At 39.5% G+C, this 25097-nt stretch overlaps 2 protein-coding genes across 2 annotated transcripts in view; one reads left to right on the top strand and one right to left on the bottom strand.

Moving 5' to 3' along the window:
• LOC127527439 (phospholipid scramblase 2-like) overlaps nucleotides 1–7733 on the top strand; it is a 39173-nt gene extending 31440 nt beyond the window's left edge. Inside the window, exons 7-8 of the mRNA XM_051926194.1 lie at nucleotides 2325–2486; nucleotides 7351–7733. Coding sequence (XP_051782154.1) covers nucleotides 2325–2486; nucleotides 7351–7512 — 324 coding nt within the window. The 3' untranslated portion in view covers nucleotides 7513–7733. The remainder of the gene's footprint in view (nucleotides 1–2324; nucleotides 2487–7350) is intronic.
• rpl31 (ribosomal protein L31) overlaps nucleotides 1–25097 on the bottom strand; it is an 810223-nt gene that overhangs the window by 344350 nt on the left and 440776 nt on the right. The window lies entirely within an intron of this gene.

Here is a 25097-nt window from a genome sequence, read left to right as displayed (position 1 = left end):
GGAAGCACAGCCCTGCTGTGGCCAGTGGCCACCTCCATGGAGAATGGCTGAGCACTACTCTTTAGGGCAGCCACCACACCTGGAAGTGCAGCTGGAAAAATATTGTGGAACACCTGGAGCATTTCCAAGTGCTCAATAAAAGGGGCCATTTCACTCCATTTGAAGAGTCAGGAAGAGGAGGAAAAAGCTTGTGGGTGAAGAAGCGGAGGCAGACAAGAGATAGACGAGAGACAAAGGAAGAGATTACTTGTGGTTATTGTGCTTGTTGTATTGAGTTACACAGGCGGAAAACAAGAGAAAAGCATTTCCCACAGCTGAATAAATGTGTGTTGTGCTGAACTTGTGTACTGGTGTCTGTTGTGGTTGTTTAGGGAGCTGTACACCCCCTGGAGGTCACAACAGTTAACAGAAATAACTGGAAAAGAATGGATACCACAAGTCAGCCCCAGCTCACACTTAGCTCCCCTAAAAGTTCTGTGGATCAGAGCATCCAACATACTTCCATGGATTAAGGGAACAAGTTTTGCTTCGAAAAATTAAGATAAGAGAAATTGGTTTTGAATACAGGAGGCTAAGTGGAGACCTAATCCTTGTCAAAGTACATTGCCGGTCAAAGGTTTTTGAACACCCCCATTTTTTCAGTTTTTATTGAAATTGGAGCAGTTCATGTCCAGTGACTAACCTGAAATGGTACAAAAACAGAGTGGTGTAGTGATAGAGTGGCTGCCTTGCAAAAAGACTAGGGTTCATGTTCTGAGCGTTCGCTGTGTGAAGTTGGTATGTCTCCTTGTGTCCATGTAAGCTTCCTTGCACAATTTCAAAGATATGTGAATTGGCGTAGTAGCTCAAAGGGCCCTAGTGAGTGTGTGTATTCTCCCTGTGATGGGCTGGCACTCTGTCCAGGTGTTTTTGTTTTTAATTCTTTCTGCCATATGGTTGCTGGGACAGACTCCAGCTGACCCGTGACCCTGCCTTGGATAAGTAGATTAGGAAGATGGATGTTACAAAGTTAAGTGCTAAGCTGCCAGAGGTTAAAAAAAAAAGTTTAGGTTAGGTTAAAATGGAACAATAATGTAATTTTCAGAGTTATACAAAATGGATGATGTCATTGTTAGATGACTCCTATGAGGTTTAAAGTTTAACTATGTGAAAAAAATAATCACAAATGTATCAATCAATCAATTAAAAATAAAGTGCAAAATGACACACTAATGTAACCAGATCTAGGGAGTGCTACCTACTTCTCCAGTAGTCATTTTCAGGATTTCATTAACAACATCACCATTTTACATACCGTATATCTAACATTTTAGTCATTATACAATAAATTGTTTTAGACCAGCCTACAACTTCTTGACATAAGTCTCTTCAGATCTTACTTTTTTAAATTTTATTAAAGACCACTGTTTCAAATAGTCTTCTTCTCCAGGGTCTTTCAAAAAACTCTTCTGCCTTTCACTGTTTGTTAGTCTGCACCACTTCTGCAAAAATGAAACCAACTCACATAATGAAGGTACTTAGAAGGCAAAGGTGTTTAGCTGTAAGTACATACTGTATCCTCCCCCCTCCACCCCCCAGTTTTGACAGTGGCCTCAATCTAGCTAGAAGCAAATCTTACACAATTCATATGAAGAAAAGTACCAACAATCAATGGTCATCGTTCCCTTCTACTTTCACACAGTCTATTTCACAAAGTATTTTTTGATGGGATCTTTCCTTAATTTAAAAAATGTTTGGACGTCCAGCATCATAGCAAACTAACTCAACAAAATTATGATCAGTGTGTCATCACCAATAACACAATTGTTATTTCTTGAATGCTGACACCATTTAATTATGGATTGGCTTGTAAGAATAAGAGCTAAAGAAACTTGTTGCTTTAATTATTCTTGACAAAAAAATACTACCTTCTAGTACTCGCATACCTTTTATATCTCACAGATGGCCTGGAAATGCCTTGGGATCCCACAGTATGAGCTGGCAAGTGTGGCTGGGGAAATGGATGTAGGGGCCTCACTGCTAAGAATGTTGCCCTCGAAAATCAGCTTCGGATAAGTGATGAAAATTTAAAAAAATTACCTTTTAGAACTGGTGGTTGGAAATTTGAAGGCTTTTGTCAATACAGTACAGCTTTAGGAAATGCAGAAGGGTGACAAGTACAAGCAGTTTGTAACTTGCTATTGTGTTCTAGTCTGAAGTTCATTTAAATCAGCTTCTCTAAATGCTTGCTTTCTTGTGTCAGTTGCCACAGGACAATGTCCACCTGGAAATGTACTGTTTCTAAAGTGAATTTTTGAAAAATATTTTTTCAACCCATGTTGCAGATGGAAGTGCAGGCACCTGTTGGGGTTGTGGCTGGCTATGTCAAGGAGACGCACCATCCTACCACATACCGGTTCACTATTCATGATTCTGCAGGAGAGACAGCACTGTTCATTAAAGGTCAATGCCAAGGACTCTGCTTTAGAAGAAATGCCAATTTTGATGTAAGTAATTCTGTTAATTTCTTAAGATTATAAAGATTACGGAATTTTTATAAGATATTACATGAATTACTGAGCTTTGTCTGCAGAAAATTGTCTCAAAACAAAATACTCATGCCTGATGCATAAATTGTGGCAGTCGGTTATTGAAAAACAACTTTTGCAAGTGAATGATGACCAAATTAGAATATATTCCTAACACATATTAAATTTTGCTAAGGTTAAAGTTCAAACAAATGTTAAAATTAATTCCACCAGGGGGGGTAAACGTTAATTTTTAACATTATACATAGTTATTGTCTGTTTTTTTCACCTGTATTATTATCATTCTTTAATTTAATATTATTTATTGTATCAGTATGCTGCTGCTGAAGAATGTGAATTTCCCATCGGGATTAATAAAGTATCTATCTATCTAAAAAGTTTTTCTTCACACAGAGAATTATGGGCACATGGATTAAGTTACCAAGTAGTGTGGTAGACTGTAGTATTTTGGGGACCTTCAAAACTCAACTTGATGATATTTGCTAAGATTTATGTGAATAAAGATTGATAAGCTATGTTGGGCTAAATGGCCTGTTCTCGTCAAAATTGCTCTAATGTTCTAATAAAGAAGTATAGAGAACTTGCATTTATATCATGGTGAAAACAGTAAGTCAGTTTTCTGTCATGTAGTGTGAAAAATTTCCACTACTTCACTACCCCGAGGGAGTGGACAGAATATCATAAGGATTGGGCAAATGATTGTTCCTGGTTAAGTCCATCCATTATCCAACCCGCTATATCCTAAGAACAGGGTCACGGGGGTCTGCTGAAGCCAATCCCAGCCAACACAGGGCGCAAGGCAGGAAACAAACTCCGGGCAGGGCACCAGCCCACCGCAGTCCTGGTTAAGTGTGTTTCATTTTATTGTTTAGAACTTAGAACAGTCTTTTGTTGGAAGTAACAACCAGAGTTTCGACATGAGACATCACCAGGGCACCAATATAAAGGTCAATATCGTGGAGGCAAGATTGTCCAAGATGGAGAAAACTACCAAATATTTTTGAGAGAGTGTGTTAGTGTGAAAATTTCATATTTCAGTTTAAAGACTTTGAGTTTTGGATTAGTGTTTCAGCTCTGGTGCATGATTATTTGACTTCTTAGTGTAGATCCTTTGCATTGGGTGATGGCTTTCTTTTAAACTACTGATGCTTGTCTATTTTCTCTCTATGCCTTTCTCTTCCTGGGAGAATACTAATATTGCATGTGTTCTTGAATAGGCTTGAACTTCTGAATTAGTTTGCACTCTGAAGACCTTAGCAGTTTTTTAGGGCTAACAATAAAATAATTTACAAAAGCAGATACTCTACTTTCCTCAACGCAAAGAAGACTTGCAAAAAAGATGATGAGTTCCAGAGATATTGCATTCATTAACATCATGATGGAGGGACATGTAGATGACATTAGGACAATTTTGATGAAAACAGGCCATTCAGCCCAACAAACATGCAAATCCTACCCAACTAATTTCCTCAAAATAACATCAAGATGAGTCTCATGGGTACCTAAAGTCTTACTATATAGCACACTACTTAATAACCTATTCTATGTGTCTATAGACTCTCTTACATGAAAAATAACTTTCTAATATTTGTGTGAAGTATTAGTGTGCTTTTTTAGAAGAACTAACTTTAAATTAACAGCTAACATCCACTGCACTAATTTCCTTCATAATTTTAGACAATTCAACCCTGTCACCTCTTATTTTCTGTTTTCTTAAACTGAAAAGGTTTGGCTCATTCTACCTTTCCTCATAGTTCAAAAGGTCAGAGTGCAGAAACCAGTCGTGCTTCTGTGGATTTTCTCTAGCACTGCGTCTTTTTGTAATATGAAGACCAACCTGTTGTTTAAGAAAGTGTACTAAAAATGGAGCAACTGGCATGTCCAACCATCCATTCATTCATTCTAAAATCTGCTTAATGAAATTTAGAGGGTAGAGTTTGTCCCTGGGGCCTTGGTCAAAAGGAAGGACACAACCCTTGGTGGGGTACTGATCTACCATAAGGTACATATTCAAACCCATTTGTACCTGCTCAATTTTATGAGGCCAATTAACCCAATCTGCAAGTCTCTGGACTGAGGAATGAAGATCTGAGAAGAATCCACGTCTACAAAATGTGAATGTGCAAAAAACACAAAGGCCAAGCTGGCATTCAGACTCAGTATACTAGAATCATAATGCCATAGTTCTGGCACATCTGCTACCATCTTTGATAATTCAGATTACTTTATTAGAAAAATTCATCAGAGATGGGGTGATGCTAAAATAGCTAGTTCTATTACCTCACTGCAGTTAAGCTGCTGGCCAAGGATGCTTCCATGGATTTTAATGTTGTTTCTGAGTTCACATGGGTCATTTCTCACAGCTCAATTGCATAATGTAAACTGTCATTGGAGTGTGACTGTACCCTGCAAAGGACCATCACTCTAACAGAAATTAGTTGTAATCCATTTCTAGAATACCCAACTCTGGAATAGTGGGTTCAGAAAATGGATACATGGGTAAGAGTCGAGATTAATGTATTGCAGAAAGATTTGTTTTATCTTTGAAGAAATTAAGCTTATTAACTCCTAAATGAAATGTCTAATTAGGATGTGGTGTTTTAATATGAAGAGTGCTGTAAGTGTAAGAGTTAATTTTGTAACTGATATTGCATTTCAGTAGAAGACTATGAGGAGGAGACATCTTCTTTATAAAGATCTTAATACAAGCAGCTCTTTATTTATAGTGTGGCTGCATTCACTAGCCAAGCACATGAGCAGCACCTGACACTGCATGACTCCCAGCAGCACACAATGGAGCACAGTATTCACTCACCAGCTTCTGGGCGGGCAACTCCCTCTCTGGTCGAGAAGACAGCCTGCCCTTACACACTCTAGCCCTCCCTTTATCAATCTACTACAGGCACACATCTGTGACATACCAGAATTTTCAAAAATAAAGTAGTGTTTAAAACTCCAGATGGTGCCAGCCCTTCCAGTTTCTCCGTAACTCTGAACTGGTTTTGAAGGTTCAGCTGTTTTGTGTAGCTATGGCTGTACTATCAAATGCAGATTTTAGAGTTGTAGGTCAGATGGGTTTGAGCAGCTGAAGCAGGCTAAAGTTCATGTCCAGCTTTTTGAAAGTATGTAGAGAGAGGAATGACCGCAGAGGGGGGACAGCATTTTCCTGGGCCTGCTTTTTTTACCAACTGATTGTAGATACAGCTGCCATTTTGTGACTGAGGAGGTTAGTAAGAGTTGAGAGGCAGGCTGGTCAGTACAGGTCCTAAATTAAAGCACAGTTCAAGTAAAAAATTCTCTTCTCACTTTCACACTTTTTAGGACTCATTCTTCAATCCCAGCATTCTCTTTGTGTGCATTGAGAAAATACCATATGGTGCTAGAATAGCAAGAATATGGCTTGGGTTTCTAATAAAATGGATGTTTTTATTATACAGGGCAAAAACCGATCATTCATCCATTTATTTATTGACAATTTTAGGATCATGCAAGGGCCAGACTGTCCCAGCAGCATCAAGCACATGGCAGGAATTCCCACACTCACACACAGGTACATTATAGTCACTAATTGTCCCAATATGCACATGCTCGGGGTCTGGGGGGGAAACAGATGTGCACTTAGAAAAAAGTCATAAAAACATTGTGAGAATGTGTCAACTCCACACAGCTAAGGAGGATTAATCCAGGTTTCTCCAGGAGCTGAAGCAATGCTATCTACTGCATCACTGTGCTGCCCAAAACTTGTAATAACAACATTGATTCTCAAACCTACATTATTCAATCCAAGGACGTGGGAGATGAGAGCCTACACCATAGACCATTTATATGGGTGAACATGGCAGAACAAATAGGGGAACCATTAAAAAGAGTAAGATTTGTACAGAAAACACTGAAGAAAAAAGCATTTAGACTCTGCCTTTTGAGTGCTTAGGGTATTCTTGGTAAAGATTAAAGGGTGATTGTCAAGAACAATATGGCCAAAAGTATGCGGACAACCCTCCAAATTATTGAGTTCAAGTGTTTCAGCCACACTAATTGTTAAGAAGTACATAAAAATCAAACACATAGCCATGCAGTCTCATTTGACAAACACTGAAAAAAAATGGGTGGCACTGAAGAGCTCAGTGACTTTAAACGTGGCACTTTCATAGGATGCCACAGAGTTAAAGATGCTAAGATTTGCACTGGGTGTGACGAGGATGGACAGGATTAGAAATGAGTACATTAAAGGGCCAGATCAAGTTGGACAGTTGGGAGACAAAGTCAGAGAGGCGAGATTGTGTTGGTTTGGACATGTGGGGTTAGGGGTTGCCACAGCAGATCATCTTCTTCCATATCTTTCTGTTCTCTGCATCTTGCTCAGTTACACCCATCACCTCATCACCTCGTCCTCTCTCACCACATCCATAAACCTTCTCTTAGGCCTTCCTCTTTTCCTCTTCCCTGGAAGCTCTATTCTTAGCATCCTTCTCCCAGTATACTCAGCATCTCTTCTCTGCACATGTCCAAACCAATAGGACATAATTATATTTTTTATAGCACAAACATTGTAAACTCCTCCTGCCTACATCTAAAACTGCACATTTTCTATGTCTACATAAATGTGAGAGCAGATGAAATTCATTATTTATCAATGGTCTGGTCTAACAAAGGACATTGCAGTGTATCAGCACTATATTTTTACATCTACTAGCTGGACTTGATATTTCTGAAGTACGTAGGCAAGTAAGTAGTGCAGGTAACACTTTCAGCATACAGTAGTGCCTTTTTGTTCAGTGTCCAAATGTCATACCTCTGCTAATCTAGATCTTGTTTTCTTAAGATTTTTGACAGAACCTGGAAGTCAAAGATTGGAACCATCTCAACACAGTACTTTCTGGACAACTTTGGAGACACACTATCAATACAGTTTCCAAAAGATCTGGATGTAAAGCTGAAGGCTGTCATTTTGGGAGCAAGCATTCTGATCGAGAATAAGTTCTGACAAGGTGCCAGTGACAATAAAAGGTGTTTAAGTGCTTTGATTTGCTTTGTGTTCATTATTCATGTACTTCATTAAGCTTTCATGAATGACACAAGGGACGCATATAACGCAAGGGACCAGAAAAGGATCAAGTAAACAAGAGAAATCTCCACGGACGACACCACACATTAGCCTCTGTCTAATAATGGCCTCTTGCCCCTGTCAAACACAATGAAAACAGACTGTCTCTCTTCCTCTTTCTCTGTCTTTCCTTTTCTTTTTCACGTCAATGGCGGCAAGCCTTCATCCTGGATCACTTTTTGACTCTAGTCTCATAAATACTGGCAGGGTGAGGCTGGTGATAATCCAGCTTGGGGTTAAATTTCACAGCAACGTGAGTCACTTCCAGGGTCAGATGCTATAAATTCTCAGGCCTCTGAGCCCAGACTTGTGTTTAAAGGGAGAGGCACCATACAGTGACAGTGAAAGTCCTGGTGTTCTCTAGGAACATTCATGAGCATGGCTGGCATCATGTCAAGCACATTAATTTGGATTATGAGGCAACTCCTCATGCTGTTTGTAATAATTGTTATTCATTTATCTTATTCATTCAGTCAGGTTTTTACCACATTGCATTTCATGACAGTCGCCATCCCAAAATGTTTTGGTGTCAGTAATTCTATTTATAAACACACATTTAAGTAAAAGCAATTTACATGAGGATGGGTTCATCAAAATCCTGAGTCTAACAGTGTTGCAGGGCAGCAGAGAGATCTGAATTTATGTTCTAGTGGTGTCCAACTCTTCAAACAACATGAATATAAATTAAACATTAATGGGCATGAAGATGCTGTCTCCTATATGATTACAATGGCAGGACAGACAATTTACAGTGGCCTCTTGGATTAAGGGTTGACTCATGTCATGGAAGGCATTGGTCTGTACACACAATATGTATCCGCTTTACTCTTTTCAATTTGGTGTAAATGCTGTCCAACAAGTAATATTGGCCAGTTCTTCCATTTTGGGGGTGCTGTTGCATTGCCATACAAATGGAAGGCATGGAAACATGCACATTGATTGTATTATTTGTCCAGACTACATTGTATTATATGGAACTCAATTTATCCATTCCCCAATTTTCACTCACTTTTTTTGGTCATGGTCACAAGACGCTAAAACACATTTATTTAAAAAAAAGCTTATAATAAAAAAAGTTGATTTGCATTGTAAAAATTGATTGTGCAGGAAATTTTTAACACAATATTCTCAAACCCTGTTAACCCAATTCAGGGTGGGCCTGGTAACATTGGTGCAAAGCAGGAAGAAACACAGGTCAGGGTGCCAGTCCGTCTCAGACTCTCACGCATACACCCTCTAACTGAGCCAATGTGAATTTGACAATTAAACACACATGGGTTTGGTCAAAGAGAAAACGTGCAAAAGTCCACACAGACAACAAAGATGCACATGACTCCAACCCAAAATGTTAGGTCAGTGAGACAGCAGTGCTAATCACCAGATCACCATACCACGAGCAAAGGTTTAAATATATAAGAGATTTAACAGTCTGCCAACAACCTTTTAAAAATAAATGTGTGATTTCAATGTCTGTGAACAGTCTGCAGAGTATACACTACTACCACCAAATAAGCGGGGGATCCTTGATTTTATTAAATGCAAAGCAAAGGGGTTTGGAAATCATTGCATGGTCAGATTAATGTATTTTTCCATGAAAGTCAGTCCTTGAGGGCAATAGTGGCTACAGATTTTTGTTTCAAATAAATTGTTTAATTAGAAAACAATACTTTCCAATAACAGATCTGATTTAATTTTATGGGTTGTGTGGCTGCTAGAGGATGTCACAAACCCCCAAACCACAGAAACAATCACTCTGACTCCAGTTAGGGTTCAAAGAATATTGCTTATTTTAAAGTAAATACCTCTCAAAAGGCTTCTTGCTTCCACAGTCAAAACAACTACAATTCCTTCTCTCTTATGCACTCCTCCTAGGCAAGCTTTGTCCTCCAACTCCCTGGACGACATGGAGGGCCCTCCTTTAACATGTACTCCCGGTGACAAGCCATTGTCTCCAGGAAGCAACTCCACCTTGGGAAAGAGGATTCACCCTCTACTAGCTCCTCAGCAGGGCAGCCCAGTCGAACCCCAAATCCAATTCTTTCTGCGGGTGTCCAGATAGGAGCTTGTCATCCAGTGTACTGGGGGATAAAGTGAGTATTATCCATTTGGCAGAAGGTACTGTAGCATCCAAACCACTTTTGCCAGGTTGTGCAGCAGCTTCTACCCTTTGGCTCTCTGGACCCCATACTCTGTGCTGTCCTACTTCCTTCAAATCCGCTCCTAGTACTTTATTTATTTACATTTGTTACACTTGTTACTACTTTTGTTTTCATTATCAGTTGCTGTTATTATTTATTACTATACATTTCAAATTATTATTTATTCACTTACCTATTGTTAATTATTCATTTACAGTATAGAATAATTCTTTCCTTGTCTTGCACTTGTCCTATATTTATGTTTATGCTGCACCACAGTTCTGGGGGACATTATTTAGTTTGACTGTATGCTGCAAAACTGTATATGACCCGCCAGGACTCAAAATTTTTGAAGTCACAATGGAGGTCTGAAAATTGAAAGTTCATTTTATGAGAAGGATTTAAGAGTTGTAGTGAACTTGGCACTGCCAAGTGCCACACATGGTTCAGAAGCCATTAAGAAGGCTAACAGAATGTTAGGTTATATAGCACCCTGATGTGTGGAGTACAAGTCCAAGGAGGTTATGCTCAACCTTTATAACGCACTGTTGAGACTTCATCTGGAGTACTGTGTGCAGTTTTGGTCTCCAGGATACAAAAAGGATATAGCAGCGCTAGAAAAGGTCCAGAGAAGAGCGACTAGGCTGATTCCAGGGCTACAGGGGATGAATTATGAAGAAAGATTAAAAGAGCTGAGCCTATACAGTTAAAGCAAAAGAAGAATAAGAGGAGACATGATTGAAGTGTTTAAAATTATGAAGGAAATTAGTACAGTGGATCAAAACTGTTATTTTAAAATGAGCTCATCTTGAACACAGGGACACAGTTGGAAATTTGTTAAGGGTAAATTTTGCACAAACATTAGGAGGTTTTTATTTACACAAAGAACCACAGACACTTGGAATAAGCTACCAAGTAGTGTGGTAGACAGTAAGACTTTAGGGACTTTCAAAACTAGACTTGATGTTATTTTGGTGTAGTTAAATAGATATGACTGGTGAGCTTGGTGGGGCTGGATGGCCATTCTCATCTAGATTGTTCTAATATTCTAATACATGGATAAAACTACTGGATGGCAAGTAAGAGGTGTACACTTGGGGTTAAATAGTACACTAAGTTGGCCTTCTAAGAGTATATGTAGGGTCATACCCTGAAATGGGCTAGTGGCCCCTCCATATTCATTTTTTTCCTTGTATCTAATGCTTATCACGTTGTTCCTTCCTCTTTATTAATGCATCCCCATCTATTATCTGAACACACTTCACTACAGAACAGGGAATAGACAACCACCAACCCTAAATAGAGCAACAATTACACTCGTGCTGTCCTATCTGCACTGAGACAATTTTCAATCAATACATTTTTTCTTAACCTGATCAAAGAATAAAATGTGTCACTTCAAGAAACAATACAAAAAACAAATGCAAATGCCCCCTTTACCTGCCCCTATGCCAGGTAATGTCAATTCCTGGTTACCACACAGCCATACCCAATATAGGAGCCACTGCATCACAAATTTCCAGAATTTAACCAGAGAAGAAGCAAACTCACACATTTGGATGACCTCACTGGATGTGCTGTTAATTTACAACGTTGAATCAAATTATAGGATGAGGACAGTCAGCTCCTTAAAGTGATTAACTGAAATTTGCTCTCTTCTATTGGGAAGCAAGGAGTAATTTATAAGTACTGTTCAAAAACAGATAAGCTTAGGTTGATAGTCAGATAACATGAGGCCACAAGGACCAAACAAAATAAGAATCTGAGGTAAATAAAGAATATTAAGTGAGAACATCACTGGAAGAGAATGACAAATTGTAAACAATAAAAGAAAGAGCAGGAGGACAAATATAGAACATGTGCATAAGCGTGACATGAGCACTGAGGGACAGGGATGGCAGAGAGTCTGAGTATACAGTCAGTCACAAACTAATCTAACTGTGGCATGTGAGCAAAGTCAGAGTACATAAGGAAACCCCCATTTCAGAATGGAGAAAGCATGCAACATCCTGTCTCCTGGAGACATATGGCAGCAGCACAAAGCACTGAGCCACTGTGTCACCCCAGGTAATCCTGCTGTGGAATACATGTCCAGAAACAGCTTGAGTACAAACATGCATACTTTACCAATTCCAGTCCTGTCAAGAGATAAAAAGGCAATATGGTGTTATCTTAAAGAAGCCCCTAGTGTGCAGCTGTTGAGAACTCTCTATTTAAAAGGGTGGCAGAGATCTTTTGTTTTGTTTAAAGGGACATTTCAGAAAGATGAACAAAACAAAATTAATTTTGTATTCAACTTCATATTGATGAATTGTGAATCTCATTTGTATTTATAAGCACAACCTCCTGTCACCAAGAAAACTGCAAAGGAACACCATATAATGGCCCTTAAAAGGCCTGTTTGTGTCATTAAGAGTACTGTGGGCCCAACAGACACTCTTCCCAACACTGCAGCCCACAGCACAGCACAATTCACAATGCTCTCTCTGCCTACAAGACAACTCTCCCTGCAGCTAATTAGAAGAGGCCATTAGCAAGTGAAGCAGGCATCATGTGACATTGCCATCCACCTCAGCCTCACTGATTGGCTACTAGGCAGGGCTTTGGGGGTTATCCTGCTTGCCACAGATGAGAGCTAAACACTTTTCATCCTGTGGCTGGCTGCACATGTAGTTGCAGCTCAGAGAGACAGAGAGACGAAGCCGCGTCACTGGCTAAGTGGCCACATTTGCCTCTGCCTGTTTATTGACAGACTTCTCTTTAGTGTGGAGTATAGCTGGTGGCTAGTAATCTCAGAGTAGTGAGTTCACGTCCCACTTTTAGGACCTCATGTATAAACGGTGTGTGCGCACAAAATGTTACATATGCCTGTTTCCACTTTCACTTTGAGATGTAGTTAAATAATGTATACTGTTAACAATTAAACATGTGGGGGCACAAGTGGCACAGCGGTAGCAATGAGCTGGCGCCCCTTCCAAGGATTGTTCCTGCCTTACGCTCTATACTTTCTGGGCCTGGCCCGACCCTGAATGGAATAATTTATTGTAGCAGTATTGTGTCTGTCAAACATACTGTGATAGATGGCCAGGAACCCTGCCCTGCCGGGACGCCTGGAGGAAGGACGGACCTGGAGAGCAGCACTTCTCTTCCCTTTGAGCCTGGACAGTCCTAGAGCCCTGGAGGACAGCACTTCTGCCACACTGGGGAGTGCTGCCGGAAGGTCGTCATCATGCACCTGGAGCACATCCAGGGCAAGATAAAAGGGGCCGCCTCACTCCAATCGGGGAGCCGGAGTCGGGTGGAAGTGGACAGAGCTTGCAAGAGAGGAGTAGAGGCGGCCAAAGGACCAAGGACTGAGCAACCACTGTAAATATTGTAAATAAACACGCGTGTTTTTGGACATTCCAGTGTCGTGTCTGTCTGTGGCCGGGCTATCTATTATAATACATACCAACCCCCAAACATACATACCAACCCCCAATTCCTTTCCTGCTACAATAAATTATTCCATCCAGGGTCACGCGCATCACAGCAATCATCTTGCAGGAGGCAGGATCAATACATGGTTTAATGCATTTCTTCATGAAAATGATGTCAAGTTGATATCCTTTTATTCAGCATCTGGGAGTGCTCCAGGTGGTTCATCAGGATTACCTGGAATCACTCCCAGGTGTGGTGGAAATCCATTTACTGGCACTGCAGTTCCCCCTGGCAGCTCCCACAGAACCAAACAGGGATATACCAAACTCCAAGTCCCGCCATGCCCTGCGGGAATCTGTTGTGCCACAGTCGCCAAGGAGGACTGCCCTCTAGCGTCCCAGGGGAGGTAGTGCTTCGCAGATGCTCTCTTCCCTGATCCATCCATCCAGGTGGTGTCCCGGCCTGGTGATGGCCGAGGACGTGCGTCACACAAGTATACATCTTATTATTCTAATATGTGTCAGAGAGATGTAATAGCATGAATGTAATGCATTCCGTGTGGCGATCACTTCCTGTGCACTCCTGTCGGCGTAAAAGAAAGCCCGTTTAAGAAGCACATAGCGATTATGACTAGGTTGGGGAACACATAGAATACAAAGCATTTAACGTGCTACTTTAGTTCAGATGCAATTTGAGAGACTCTAGTAAATTAAACATCAATTTTAACATGATGTTTACAACCTTCTACTTTAATGACAAAATTATTTATGAGATTAAAGTGTAAATTTTGAGATTAAAGTCAACATTTCAACTTTAATCTTGACATAGACCTTATTTTCGTCACTGTGTCCCTAATTTTTATTCTTCTCTGTGGCCCTAATACACTTCTGCATGACTCTCAGACACTCGCCTTTTCACATCGACTTTGACATCCAACCACTTCTTTTTGAAATTCTTTTTTTTCGTACGTGCTTTTACCATTGTCTTTTAACGCACACTGAATGGAAGGAGCTATTTCTATTGATTTGCATATTCAAATATGCAAAATTCTGGAAGGAGTCAGGATGGGGCTGTAGGCTCATGCATGCAAGTTAAAATTCATGTTGATTGGGATTTGTAAAGGGGAAGTGCATGGAGCTTTGTTTACACACAATTTTATGCATCTACATTTTTTTGTGCATACACAAAATTTCTATTTTTGTCCATACGCCATGTTTCAGTGTGAATTCTACACACAACATTATACATGAGGCCCCTAGCATTTCACAGAGAACAGCTCAACAGAGAGTCACATTTCGCCATCACTTTTCCAGGTCGGGAAACATCATAGTTTCACAACATTTTTTGTAAAGCGATTTCACTATGTCTTTAAAGTCATGCGAATCACTAATTGTCCATCAAATCAGAGGCCAGTGCAGAAATAACTGAGATCAGAAATAACAGTTCATGGGGCAGCAGTAAACTCATTAAACAAAGCTAAGTGAAAATCAGATAATGAACTCAAATTGTGTTTAAGAAGGAAAGTCTCTTGTAAAGTCTCCACTTCATTATTGCAAAGTTCAGACACCCTTGCAATTTTATAGAAGAGGGTCATGCAGCAAAAACAAAAAAACAAATATGAAAATGTAAAAAAAAAATTAATGTAGGATTCTTTAAACCAGAGAAGTCTAAACAGTAAAATCACCCACCAACAATCAGTTTGGTTTTGAATTTATCCAAAATCTTGGGTGACCAGGAAATGCAGGGCACCAACCTTCAATGGCCAAAATGGTGACATCAATGCTGCACGCAGTTTGACCACTTTCTGACAAATGCCAGTATGCCTGTGTCTGTCTGTGTGTCAAGATGTGTATCTTCAGAAACAATAATACAAAAACAAATCCCTAAATCTGAATTGAACTTAGCATAGTTATTAGTATTCTAAAAAGTCTGCACCGCATTGATTTTGAGCAAAATCTCTCCAGTGGATTTTACTCTACATAGATAACAATTTTGTGTTTTTGTACACACTTGTGCCACTGGCTATCCCACAAATGGGGAAAAGAATACAAATTTTATTATTAAGATCTGATTTTTAAATTTTGCTCACCATAATAAAATATCAGTCCACAAATACTTTATTGTTATATTCATAGCTGTATGTGGGAAAAGTCTTAGGCTGGACACATCAGGAGAAAAGTACTCAATATACCATCAGCACTTTACAAGTGAAGAACAATTGTTAAATATAATAAAAACAATTACTTCTTATAGATTAGTAATGAGCAATAAATCTGAGTTTGGTGAAGAAGAATGAAAATTTTAGGTAAATGGATTTAAATGAATTGGGGATTTGAGGAGAACTGTTTCTGTGTGTGCCCATTAGGCCCATTTGAACAGCAGATGACACCATGACATCAAGAGCGGAGATTTACACGAGGCTCCAAATGCTGGATCAGGGTACTTTTGCTGGATTATGATGTGCAAGGAGCTTATCAGGAACGAATAAGCTGACAACTCCTAGACAAAAGTCTGTAAGAAAATATGTCTGTTTAAGGGGCAGTGCATTGTATTCCTCCTTGTTTATTTGTTTCTAAAATTCTCCTTATAATTTCTGTACATTGCCTGACTTGTTTCTTTCTACACTGAAAAAATCAGTGCATGGTAATGTGGTGGCACTTTAGCATCTTGTGAATTTAATTTTGAGGAGTGTCACAATGGCCAACTCTGTTGCCTCACAACCCTTGAATCTTTGGTTCAAATCCTAATCTTGTCTCTCTGAGTGGAGCTGGTACATTCTCCTTCTGTCAGGGTGGACTTTACTTCCATATCTTACAAATATTCTATTGTAGGGTAACTGGACTCTGTAAGTTTGCCATGGTGGTGTGTGTGCCAGTGAGTGTAGGTGTGTGCATAATAGCACCTCAGTAATGGTGTCTACATGGTGCCTGTTTTTTCTGAAATATGCTGCGACTTCTAAAGAAATGACCACTTATTGTGCATATCCAACCCTCATACCTGCAACTCTTTAAGCCTTCTTGTAGCCATGCCTGACAGCCCAGGGTCCTTTTGTCTATTGTCAACAGCTTGACTTTTTGGCATCTCTCCTATAGGCATATGATGCACATACTTAATAATCCTAATAAGCCCACTGACTTGCCTGTACGCCTCTGGCATCATTAATTAGGTATCATGGTATAATCACACATCTAAGCTGCCACATCTGAAATTTTCCTATGGAAAGCTCTAGTTATGATTTGAAAGGCAAGCTAGCCTTTTGTGACCTACTGTACAAGATTAGTTAAAGTATTTGTTTTTGGCTAGACCTAAACTAAGCTATTATTATTTTGTGTTTGTTTTCTTTAGTTTCTGTATTCTTTTTCATAGTCTGTCACTATGTACCCTTAATTCAAACCAGCAGCACCAGCCCCCAACCAGCAGTCCCACAAGACGTTATATTCAATCTCCAATATCCTGCCATAAGTGACTCCCCTATTACACTGCCATGGTGTGAGCTACAAACACAACAGCACCCTGCTGCCAAGTGGCACCTGCCAGGCTCTAGTCACACCGCCCAGTCAAATTCATCCTCTCTTCTATACCCCAGAGAAGCACTTTTCCTGTTCTCTGTCCATCTGTCTGTTTTCTTACCCCACTTAATCCAATTTACATTTAAAGAAAGGGCCGTTGAAGTTTATTTTAGCTACACTCCAAATAAGCTCTGCCTCTGGAATGCCAGCTGATTCTCAGCATTAGTTAGGCGTCCTCCCTCACATTTTCATTCCTGTTTTATTTGAAGGTCTGCATGAACTGTGCCAGACGATAGCAGGCTCAGCCTCCTGGTCGTTCATTTCTCCTTTCAACCCGCATACAGATTAAATGCTGCCACAAATAAAGCAGCTGTCAGCATGAGAGCAGTCTCGTTTTATCTTTAACCCCCTACTGACCCTTTCCACAAATGTACTGACTTGGAGTTTCTGGATGGCAGGAGCCTCACTTTTATGGACTGCTATTTTAGGCAATACTGCTCTCTAGTGGCTATTTCTAGCATTGGAAAAAGTTACTGTTTTATTAATAATAATTTCTTTGATCTTTGCAAGACTTCATTTTATTGTATCTTAAATGAAAAATAAAAATATGTTAAATGTGTTCTTTGAATTGCTTTTCCAGGATATTATCATTGCAGTTTTCATTATTAAGAGAGGGACTGTAGTTAGCCTGGGTCCTAATTGGACCCGAGTCCTGTCTGCTTGCAATCTGCACTTTCCCCTTATGTTCCCCCTTCATCTATGTGATGGTTTTTTGACTGGGAATGTAGTTTGCTTTTATGTAACCAGGGATGTGCACAAAGGCGTGTCTACAGCCTCTTTCCCCTCATTAGCCCAAGTGCCCTTTTCTGATATTAGCAATGCATGCCTTTTTCATTCTAAAGCTATGTAGGTTACTCTTAACTATCCCACATGGAAATAAAGTATGGTCCTTAACAAGGTCATCATTACACTGCAACCCTCTGTTTAACATGCTGCTACCAGTGAAATTGCCAGCACTGAAATTAACCTGAAAATTGGTTACCTGCTATAGACAGACACAGCCATTGAAGCATGGAGACACCCCATCTTCAATCCATTTCTCCGGAGAAACTCACCCACACTTTAAAGTACAACAAAATTGAGAATGTTCATTGGTCAACAAGCCTTCAAACACAAATTTTATAATCACCTCCTGAAGGAAGATACCACGATGTTAAATGTACTTGACTGGCTGTTATCATCTGTTATTCATGGGACCAATGTATTTTGCTGTTTGAACCCATAGAAGCTGAGTGGATTTATGTTGTATAAAGAAGACAGCTGTTGAAATTGTTCAAATAAGTTTAATACATTGCTCCTGGGACAAGACTATCTTGGAGATAATTTCAACTCCCGCGAGACAAGACTTTTTGCCAAGAGATTTTGACGACTCCTCTCAAGCATTTATAACCACGCCCACGGTCCAATCACTTCTCATTCGTGTGAATGCTATTGTCAGACACAGCTCCTGCGCTCTTATCTCCAAGCGGGGTCAGAAATAAAAGACAAAAAGTAGAAGACAAATTAGAATGTCATAAAGAGGTTCAAAAACGTTGGCGTGATACACATTACTAAAATTCGAAAGTCTTAAAAAACTGATAGTAAAGATCGCATTAGCGCTAACAAACGGAAATTATTACTCCGTGAAATAACAGAACAGCGAAAAGAGATTGACATAGGTGATATGACAGAAGTATGTAGATATTGTTTGGCTTTAAACTTTAAGTTGGAGACTTGTAGATTGTCTAATGTGTGTTGCTATCAGGGAAAAGTAGTGTTTCTTCCCAATGAAGAGGCCTATCCACGAGAATTAAAAAATTTGCTGTTTGGTGAAAGTGAAATCCACACATGCGAGCAGCAGAGACGAGAAGTGTTTGGCATGTAGCGCAGGCCGAGGGATTGTTGAAGCGAAGAGAGCAGGGAGCGAAGCCCATTAGTAATTTCTAAAATTATATATTGGGTAATTTGTAAATAATCTTGTTTTGTGTAGCATAGCAATTTAGTGGGAAATCTCAGGAGAACACGCCGGCTGATGAAGCCGGGATGTGGTGGCAGCATCATGTAGACAAGCCCTGATCTTGCACTCTTGTCAAGATTCATTGATCATGTAAGAAACACCAAAATTCAAAGCAGCATGTATGAAGGGAAAATCAAAAAAGAAGCAATTTGAAAATTATTAGGTAAAACCTAATGGATAAAAGATAAAATGCATTTGCGATGGCTTATGGATAGTTCAAATATGTACAGTGCAGCACTCAGCCATTAGTGTAGTTGAAGCCAAAGTCAAACAAACCTGCTTCAGTCCTGCGCGAGCTCTCTTCCTTCTCTCTTGTTACTGCCTTCGCGGTGAGTATGAATCTACTCTTTCTTCGTTTACAGTCGCCAGTCTGAACTGCGAATGTGCAGCCTGCCCGCTGTACTTTTCCTTTTCTAGCTGGTTATGCAGTGAGATTTTGGTTGGCTAACATGTGTAGCTGGAGTTAGCATGGTGTTGTGTGGCATTCTGTTCACTCTTGGCAGTGCCCACCGGTGTCTGGATATTCTTAGCCTGTTCTGTCTCTGGTTTGGAGTTGTGCTGTGTGTTATCATTTCTACTTTTTCGGCAATGCAGCTCATATATTCTCCATATGAACTTAAAAATCTTGACTGTCATCCATGATTGGTCTCCCTGACTTATAGTTTTTGCCAGTTGCTTGGAATTAATTGGTGTCCTTACTATATTCAATTAAAGAAAATTAAAGACACACAATACACGGCGGCAGCCCACGAAGAACGGTCAGCTCAGCAAGTAAACATCAACAAAAGAAAGGCTGAAAGAAAGAAAAATACGACCAACAAAAACAATGGGGTCAAATTCCCTTGTCATTTAATATAGACTGTACCTACTAATGTTTATGCACTACTGTTCTAGCGCCCGTTATTGTAACGGGCTAAATGACTAGTATTAAATAATTAATCTGACACATAGGAAACTAAACGCTGCATTCAGTAAGTACAATGCACAATACTTAGCATTTAATTTGTCGGCCACTTTTTGCCAGCCGTCTTTTCTGGTTTGGGCTGCTTTTGCAGTTTTACCCCTTGTGCATATTAAATCTTGAAATTCTTCATGTCCGAATAAAAGGTCCTGCTCCGCTTGTGTGGAAAAAAAAATGCGCCCGTTCTTTCTTCGTTTTGTTACAGCCTATCAAAGACTTGCTGATCATGTTTTCTAGACTCAATATACAGGTATATGGGCTTTTCAATCAGCGCAGGCGTGCACATTCATCTTGGATGATTAGATCCAGCTAGACTAATCTACTACACGGCTGCATTTGAAAAACCGACTTATCCTGGATGAGTTTCACCGGCATTAACTCATCCAAGATGAGGTATCTGATCTCGAATGATTTAAGCGTCGTACGGAAAATACCCCCCAGGTTTGTGTTTTATGTTATTTATTTTCTTTCCATTGATGACATACACACAAACACACACACACACAGAGTGTTTGGAAATGAACAAAGTAGTTGACATATTTGCAAAAGTCTACAGAACAGAAGAAAATCTTGGCATTATCATAGAATGATCTGAAATAATGCATTTCTGAAATTCTGTGAAACACATGGTGAGTGTGGCAACAGAAAATGGTGTTTATTCTATAGAATCATAAGACGACAGTGTTCATAAGACCGTGTTCATTCTGCCCTCAACTTAAATTACACAGCACAAAATGAAAACATTTATGCATGGCACTTAAGTACCAAGTGATGTACTAAGGTCTTGCTGCTAAGGTCCATTTATTATTTCATTTAACTGGATGGGCATTCCTTTATTTACTCCCTTATCATGAGAGAGAGACAGAGAAAAGAGAGAGGAGAGAGGTTAGGAGCATGTGCTGATTAAAGTAAAATATGTTATATTTGGAAAAATAACTACATGAAACATTAGTTCCTTTTCTGAAATTCTGACATAATCAGCAATTATGGACAAACATTTTTTTGCCAAGTTTGTGAATATTATATATGCTCCTGAAGTGACATCCAAATGTCCCATAAAATGGATGTCACAAAAATAAAAGTGGGCACTAATTTGTGTCCGGAATTAAAATATAATAAATTCTATCTTTTAAAGAGCCCTTTCTTCTCTTTGTAAGCCACTGCCCACCACAAGGTGTAAAGTGTCACTGTATGTAACTATTATTTGGGTGCTTTCCATTATTATATTGTAGATGTGGATTTGTGCACAAGCTCTGAGCCTGTTCTTAGTAAAGATAACTAGACACTGCACTCATTATCAGCAAAATCAAACAACTGGCTAATGACTTTTGCCCCACTAAAGAGCCTCTATGCCCAGTCGCTATTCATAGAGTGGATATGGAGGTAGTGCACCATCATATGTACTTGGGGGTCCACATCAACTATAGGCTGGACACATCTCATACCTCAGAGAAACTATGTGAGAAAGGGCAGAACATACTTTTTTCAGGAGACTGCATTCCTTTAATGTAGATAGTAACATCCTTCACATCTGCTACACCTCTGTGATGGCCAGTGCAATTTTGTAGTATGCTGGGCTGGTAACATCACTTCAACATAGGACCACTGAATCAACAAGCCAATTAAGAAGGTAGACTTATTTATGGGACACACTCGATCATCTTCTGGCCTTTCAATCTACATGCCCAAGCTACATTATTCTATTTCTCCAGAGCACCTATTGCCTCCACACAAATTTGCTTAACTCAGCATTCCACTTTCTTTCATTCTGTGACATGCCACATATCCATCTGATCCTTCTCATTTCTGTTCTTTCCAGATTTTCTTCACATCCCATTTTCATCAGCCATGTCTCACTCTAACAAAGCATACTACTCCTCATACATCTTTCATAATCTTTACCCTTCAACGCCAGACAGACTCCTTCAGAAATCAGAGTGGGAAACAGCTCTTGGGATTTCTTCTATGCACCTCTGACCTTGGCTGTCACTGCTATGTTTGCAGTTTCATCTCCAAACATGTCACATAAGTAGCAGTAATTTCCTACTTCTCTAAAACAGCCTCATTGCTGATATCAAAATTGACATTCACTCTAATAGTCATCTGCACTCATCTCAAACACTTTCATCAATCAAAGGTCACACTTGCTACATGTGAACTACCCTACACACCACCACATCTTTTAAGCACCCACTTCGGACACACCAGGGATTGGATTACATTTCTCTTAACATCCTTCCCATACATGCCATGGCCTCACCGCCATGGACCGGCCTCTTCCATGCATCCTTACCATCACCTTGTCTTTTCCTGAATTTAGCTTGAGATCTTTGCTTTCAAACTAGTATTACATTTCAGTAACTCTTCTTCAATTCCACTTCACTTTTTCCATCACAAGATATTTGGCATACAAGAATTCCTGTGGCAATCATTTACACACTTCTCTGGTCACTACTTACATTACTATCATGAACAGCAATGGGCTCAGAATGGATCACTGGCATAGCCCCACCTTCATCTCAAAAACTCTCACTATCTCCATCTACTGTCTTGACTCCAAACAGTGCTCCTCTTAATTCAACATCACCCTAGACACGAACCATTCCTCCATGCTTAACTTTATCAATGCCCACCTTACCACCTCTTGTGAAACTTTATCACATGCCTTCCCAAGATGTACAAATGCATAATGTAGCTTCTTTTTCTTCGATGGATGATTTTCCTGAATTTGCCTAACAATGAACATTGCATCAGTTGTTTCCTTCCCAGGCATGAAATCAAACTACATTTTGTTAGCTTTAACATGATCCCTCATACTTTTCTTGAGCACACTCTCAACCAACTACTACAGCCACCACCCTTCTTGTGTTTCAAAAAAGACAACTAAACAAGGTCAGATCCAGGAAGGGCATTCAGTCTTAAACTTTTTTGCTCCAATAGCTCCTTGGTAATGAGACACAAAGATGAGAGGTACTATATATTTAGTTAAAAAGAGCTCAACAAATAGCTCTTTTAGTGTCTGTAAATTCATTATTTATAGAAGTTGCGCAAACAAGACATCCTGTTACTCTCCCTCTTACATGTAGGAAGAACATACGTTCATCACTTCTCTCGACTGCCCTTTCATCGCTACATTAATATGTCATTGTTCATGTACATTGTCATCTGTAATGAGTGGCTTGTGTGCTGCAGTGTGTTTCAGGTGTAAAGTTCTATTAAGTGTTCAATGCACCATCCTTATAAAATAGCCTATAGCCTTGTGCAAATACTTTATGGTATTACATTAAGGCACTGGGTCCTCAATCACAGTCCTGGAGGGCCGCAGTGGCTGCAGGTTTGCATTCCAGTCAGTGCCCAAATTAGATCTCAGTCCTTGCTAATAATGAATATTGGTATTTAGAACTTTCATTCATTAAAGGCAAATTTTAATTATATTGTAGATCAGAGGTCCTCAGTTACGGTCCTGGAGGTCCTCAGTGGCTGCAGGTTTTCACTTATTTCTTAATTAGAACCCATTTATTTACTATGAAAGCAATAAGTGTTTTGGGCTTAATTTTAGCTAGCTTGCCTGTTAGAGATCAGTACCCTTAATTGCCTGTTTTAGTTTTTAGCAGCTGTATTAACGTTTTAATTTGTGATTGTTTTCTTAACCAGACATTAGTTAACAATGAAATGCAGATAACCAATAAACCAGCAGCTCTCCCGCAAAAGTGCTTCCTTTTAAACCTGTGGATATCCACCATGAAGTATCTGTGTGAAAAAAATGTTGAGAAATAAATAAGAGGGGAATTGGAAGTTCTGTTAAGTTTAAATCTGTTCTGGTTCTCAAAACATAGGGATAATATTCTCAGAAAAGGAAATTCTACAGTGAAATTAAAATTTCTCTTGGATGAATGAAAGCACTAACAAGCCAATTAGTTAAATACCAAGTTTCATTTTCAGCAAGGACTAGTTGGAAGGAAAACCTGCAGCCATTGAGGACCACCAGGGCAGTGATTAAGGACCCCTGCATTAAGCTTTAAAAGTGCATATATTGGGACACTGTTTTCATATATGTATTTTCATGTTATAGTTTAAAACTGGCAATTTGTTTGTGTGACATGGTGCCATTGCTCCCTGTTTGTTCGCTGATTGTTAGCCATGTAAAATGAATGTTTTTCCTTTGACTTTGTGGATTTTCCTCTCACACCCCAAAGGCATATGTGATAGTCTAATGAACCCAGTGGGAGTGTGTGTGTGTGTGTGTGTAGGAGTGGGCCTGGCACTCACTGTCTTGCACCTGATGCCCACAACCTTGAATTGAACTGAATGGGTTTAACTAAGTTACATTACATTAATTAGCATAGAAAAAAACCTTTCCCAGTTCATGTTTCTGATTTTTACAGAACACCATCGTTACATTATGTATTTATTTTAAGAACTTATGTGAAAAAGCCATTTTTTCCCCTGTGGACATATAAATAATCTATCTATCTATCTATCTATCTATCTATCTATCTATCTATCTATCTAAACTTGAAGATGTTAGTTGCCCACCACATGTTAGGGGAGTACTCATCTCTTAGAAAAAGCTCTGGTTTGCCAGGTCAGGGGAATTCTCCCCATATCTGGGGGAAATCAGGGTTAAATGATGGGGTAGAGTTTCATGGGGTGGGGGCTGAATTTAACTTGGAGGATTTTTTAAAAATAAGGCAGATTTTTTTCGTGTGCGTTATCTACCTATGGCAAAAGGATTAACTTCCAAAATTTTCTGCACCCCCAAATGCTCAATTAAAGCATCATTCAGCAAAACAATAACCAACATACAGCCACCTGTCACAGTGAAGCTCTTGTATAATTGGTTAGGAGTCGGAGTGGTTTGGGATTGATGGCCGTCTGACTTTATCCTGCCCCTTGGCAGTACTCGTCCTGCTCATTTTTCTAACTTTATTAACAAGATTCATAATTCCAGCTAAACATGAAAGCAGATCTATGGCTGGTATTAGTTTGCAGAGTTCTGTGAAGTTGTTGTCTTAACATTGCAAGATTAGAATCAATTCTTTTGAGTATATTTAAGTATAAAAATAACCATTTATCCCGAAGCATCAAGCTGCAGGCAGAGATTCAATAGGAGCACAGAACCAGAGTTTATAGGCCGTGCCTTTATTATTTAAATTGTTACTTTTGCTTTTCTACATTTTTTGGCTTATAAATGAAAGTGTGATTGAAATAAACACCATACGGAGTTACTGACCTTTAAAATGAAACTGTATATCACAGCACAGAACACTGAGGTGTGCTCAATGAGAGGTTAATGTGCAGTAAGTTCATTAAATTTTAATATCATGAAAGAATACCATCACTGAGCTTTTTCATTAGCATGATTGTTTATCAAGTCAGAC

This window comes from Erpetoichthys calabaricus, chromosome 4 (genome assembly GCF_900747795.2).
Source record: "Erpetoichthys calabaricus chromosome 4, fErpCal1.3, whole genome shotgun sequence".
Classification (NCBI taxonomy): Eukaryota; Metazoa; Chordata; class Cladistia; order Polypteriformes; family Polypteridae; genus Erpetoichthys; species Erpetoichthys calabaricus.
The sequence above is the reverse complement of the archived record's forward strand: the minus strand, read 5'-3'. Positions and strand labels throughout refer to the sequence as shown.